The sequence below is a fragment of the Miscanthus floridulus genome, chromosome 15 (genome assembly GCF_019320115.1).
Source record: "Miscanthus floridulus cultivar M001 chromosome 15, ASM1932011v1, whole genome shotgun sequence".
Taxonomy (NCBI): Eukaryota; Viridiplantae; Streptophyta; class Magnoliopsida; order Poales; family Poaceae; genus Miscanthus; species Miscanthus floridulus.
This window is the reverse complement of record NC_089594.1, coordinates 20,283,392-20,286,578: the sequence shown is the minus strand read 5'-3', so window position 1 is coordinate 20,286,578 and position 3,187 is coordinate 20,283,392. Positions and strand designations below refer to the sequence as shown.

General features: G+C 46.7%; 1 protein-coding gene across 1 annotated transcript; it reads left to right on the top strand.

Annotated features, from left to right (window-relative positions):
• The first annotated feature begins 619 nt into the window (after nt 1–619).
• LOC136508650 (peroxidase 4-like) lies at nt 620–2,892 on the top strand. The gene is made up of 3 exons (XM_066503388.1): nt 620–738; nt 873–1,561; nt 2,320–2,892. The coding sequence occupies exons 2-3, from the start codon at nt 967–969 to the stop codon at nt 2,712–2,714; spliced, it is 990 nt and encodes a 329-aa protein (XP_066359485.1). The 5' UTR covers nt 620–738; nt 873–966; the 3' UTR covers nt 2,715–2,892.
• Nucleotides 2,893–3,187: the final 295 nt, after the last annotated feature.

Here is a 3,187-nt window from a genome sequence, read left to right as displayed (position 1 = left end):
ACCACGTCCGCTCCAAACAAAGTCATGATCCCACCACTCAAACCCCACTGAATTGATTCCATTTGCAGTTAGGTTACCCGAGGACAAACCAAACACCGTCTTAGTTTGTTTAGGTGAGTATGGTTGTGTTTACATGAGCAACCCAAGTTTGCATGCACGTATTGAAAAGGTAGCAAAGCAAGCAGAAGTGGTAGCTTTGCTTAACGTACGGGTTCCTAATCAATAAGGCCAGGATCGGACCGGCTGAGTAGCTTTACTTAACCGACCGTGTCGGTTTGCAGTTTGCTTCACTACAAGTCACATTCACTTGCACGGACCACAACTGCCGCATGCTGCGTGTATTGTCCTCGACTACACTTGTGATGATGATGCTTTTCACAAAGTTCAGAGGCGGCCGGCCGGCAAAAACAACTATAGCGTCAACACGAAACTAGCTAGCTAGCTCAGCTGCCTGATCATTATCCTAGCTTGCACCCAGTTGTGCTTCAAGTACACTCTACAACATCAGGTATATATGATGTACTCTCTTCATAAAGATATTTGTCTAGATTCATTGCAAAAACAACAGTTTTTTTAGGACGGAGGAAGTATACCACGAAACCAGTAGAGCTAGCCAGGGCAGGTGGTGTGAAAACGCGTGATCCCTGTGTGTGGCCAACACAACACGGAGATATATGCCTTTGGTCGTCGATGGCTTGCTTGCTTTTCAACTCAAAGTCCAACACAACGGAGGAGTAGGTGAGGAGATGATAAATCCATCATGACGTGATCTAATCATGCATATTTGATGCATAATACATACGATACTGTGTACTAGTCGTCTATACAAGCCAAGTCCCGGCGTTTCTGCTATAAATATCACTCTCCTCCAGGGACTCTTCTCTGCATCTCTTGCTGCGAGAGTGAGTAAGCTAGCAGTACAAGTAGCAGCTCATCATCACCGGCCGGCCAGTCGGTGCGTACACCATGGCTGCTCGCAGCATAGCCGCTCCCCGCCGCCTCTTGCTGATCCTGACTACGACGACGGTGATGATGGCCCTGCTGGCCGGCACCACGTCGGCCCAGCTGTCGACGGGCTTCTACTCCACCTCCTGCCCGGGCCTGGACAGCGCCGTGAAGCAGGCGGTGCAGTCCGCCATCGACGGCGAGAAGCGCGTGGGCGCCTCCATCGTCCGCCTCTTCTTCCACGACTGCTTCGTCCAGGGCTGCGACGCCTCGCTGCTGCTGGACGACACGGCCACCTTCCAGGGCGAGAAGACGGCCAACCCCAACAACGGCTCCGTCAGAGGCTTCGAGGTCATCGACGCCGCCAAGTCTGCCGTCGAGAAGGTCTGCCCCGGCGTCGTCTCCTGCGCCGACATCCTCGCCATCGCCGCAAGGGACAGCGTCGTCATCCTGGGCGGGCCGAACTGGGACGTCAAGGTCGGGAGGAGGGACTCCACGACGGCGAGCTTCAGCGGCGCCAACAACAACATCCCGCCGCCGACGTCGGGGCTCGCCAACCTCACCTCGCTCTTCGCCGCGCAGGGCCTCTCCCAAAAGGACATGGTCGCGCTCTCTGGTACGTACAAATTTCCAACTTCTTCATAAACTAACTGATTGCAACAACATACAACAAACACGTCCGGCAAATTAATTTCTTATTGTCGATCGGTCGCTTTATTCGGAAGAGAAAAAAGTCTGCTTGTCATCTTCGAGAAAAATGGACTGTTATACTAGCTAATTGCTGCTTAGACATGTTCAAGTATACTAGATGACATCTTTTTAAAGAAAGAAAGAAAAAAAATCAACTGTGTACTTGGAATGAGAGAAAAAGAACCACTACATATATATACTTCTCAAATAATAAAGCTAATAAAAAGGTAGCTTTAGTGGTTATATAAATATAATAATACATGCAGCTGGTACACACAATCACACCAACGAAATTGATAGCTCAGTTTTGACTCGAGATCGAGCTGGATTATTATTAACCTTGTCTTCTTCACATAAGCTTGCTGCTGATTGGTGAATCACCAAAGACTAGATGTCGGTTACTAACATAACCCGTAGCACGAGAGTTGGTACAGACAGATATGGATGGCATGAAAATGACCTAATAAAGTTAATTTGCAAAGGTGACAACGAGATGCCACACATGTACATGCATGTTTTTCTCGGTATGGCTTTCTAGAAGTAAAGAAACTTGTATATCATGCTTTTGCGTGTACGTCCACTCATTTCCCTCACACCTTAACTATTGAAATATTTGAGATAACATATAATTTATGCCGTCCTTATATGCTGTCTTGACTTGTTGCTTCTTAATTTTGCTACTAGGTGCTCACACCATAGGCCAAGCACGCTGCACCAACTTCAGAGACCATATATACAACGAAACCAAAGACATCGACGATGCCTTTGCAAGCACAAGGAAATCGGACTGTCCTAGCACCTCAGGTACAGGTGACAACAACTTGGCGCCTTTGGACCTTCAGACCCCTACTGTCTTTGAGAACGACTACTACAAGAACCTTGTTAGCAAGAAGGGGCTCCTACACTCTGACCAAGAGCTCTTCAACGGTGGAGCCACCGACGCGCTAGTGCAATCGTATGTTAGTAGCCAGAGTGCGTTCTTCGCGGATTTTGTGACCGGCATGATCAAGATGGGTGACATTACGCCGTTGACAGGCTCTGCTGGGGAGATCAGGAATAACTGCAGAAGGACTAACTAAGGAAATTGGAATGTTATTGAGGCTTTTTCTTTAGTCACGTTCAGCAACTTTTCATGGCTTTATTTCTATTATTATTTATTTGTTTCTGCAAAATTGTGAAGTCATTGTGTTGTCTCAGCTCGATGTGTTCACATGTCGATCGGTTTGTTTCAGTAATGAATGTATCAGCTTTTGTCTACTTCATCCTTTTTTGTTTAAAGTAGGCAAGGTCGCTGTCTATAGTAGGCAAGCTGCCTATCAGCAGGTCACGAACCATTTGATGATACTACACTCCCGCATGAAGAATCACTTACGGTATTAGGCATGACAAGATTTTCCTCTAAACTAAGAACAGGCATATATACTTTACAAATATACGTATGCACTTGTCGTTTAACTTGATTAACAGATAAAATTGAGTGGCAACTAAATTGTAGTTCTCGTGGTGATATATGGTAGACTTAGCTTGATCAATTAATCAATGGTGATGATAT

What these genes read in the sequence shown, in the direction of transcription:
- LOC136508650 (XM_066503388.1), top strand. Translation starts at nt 967, where the DNA reads ATGGCTGCTCGCAGCATAGCCGCTCCCCGCCGCCTCTTGCTGATCCTG. An exon ending in GGACATGGTCGCGCTCTCTG is followed by an intron (nt 1,562 to 2,319) that starts GTACGTACAAAT and finishes TTTTGCTACTAG; the next exon opens with GTGCTCACACCATAGGCCAA.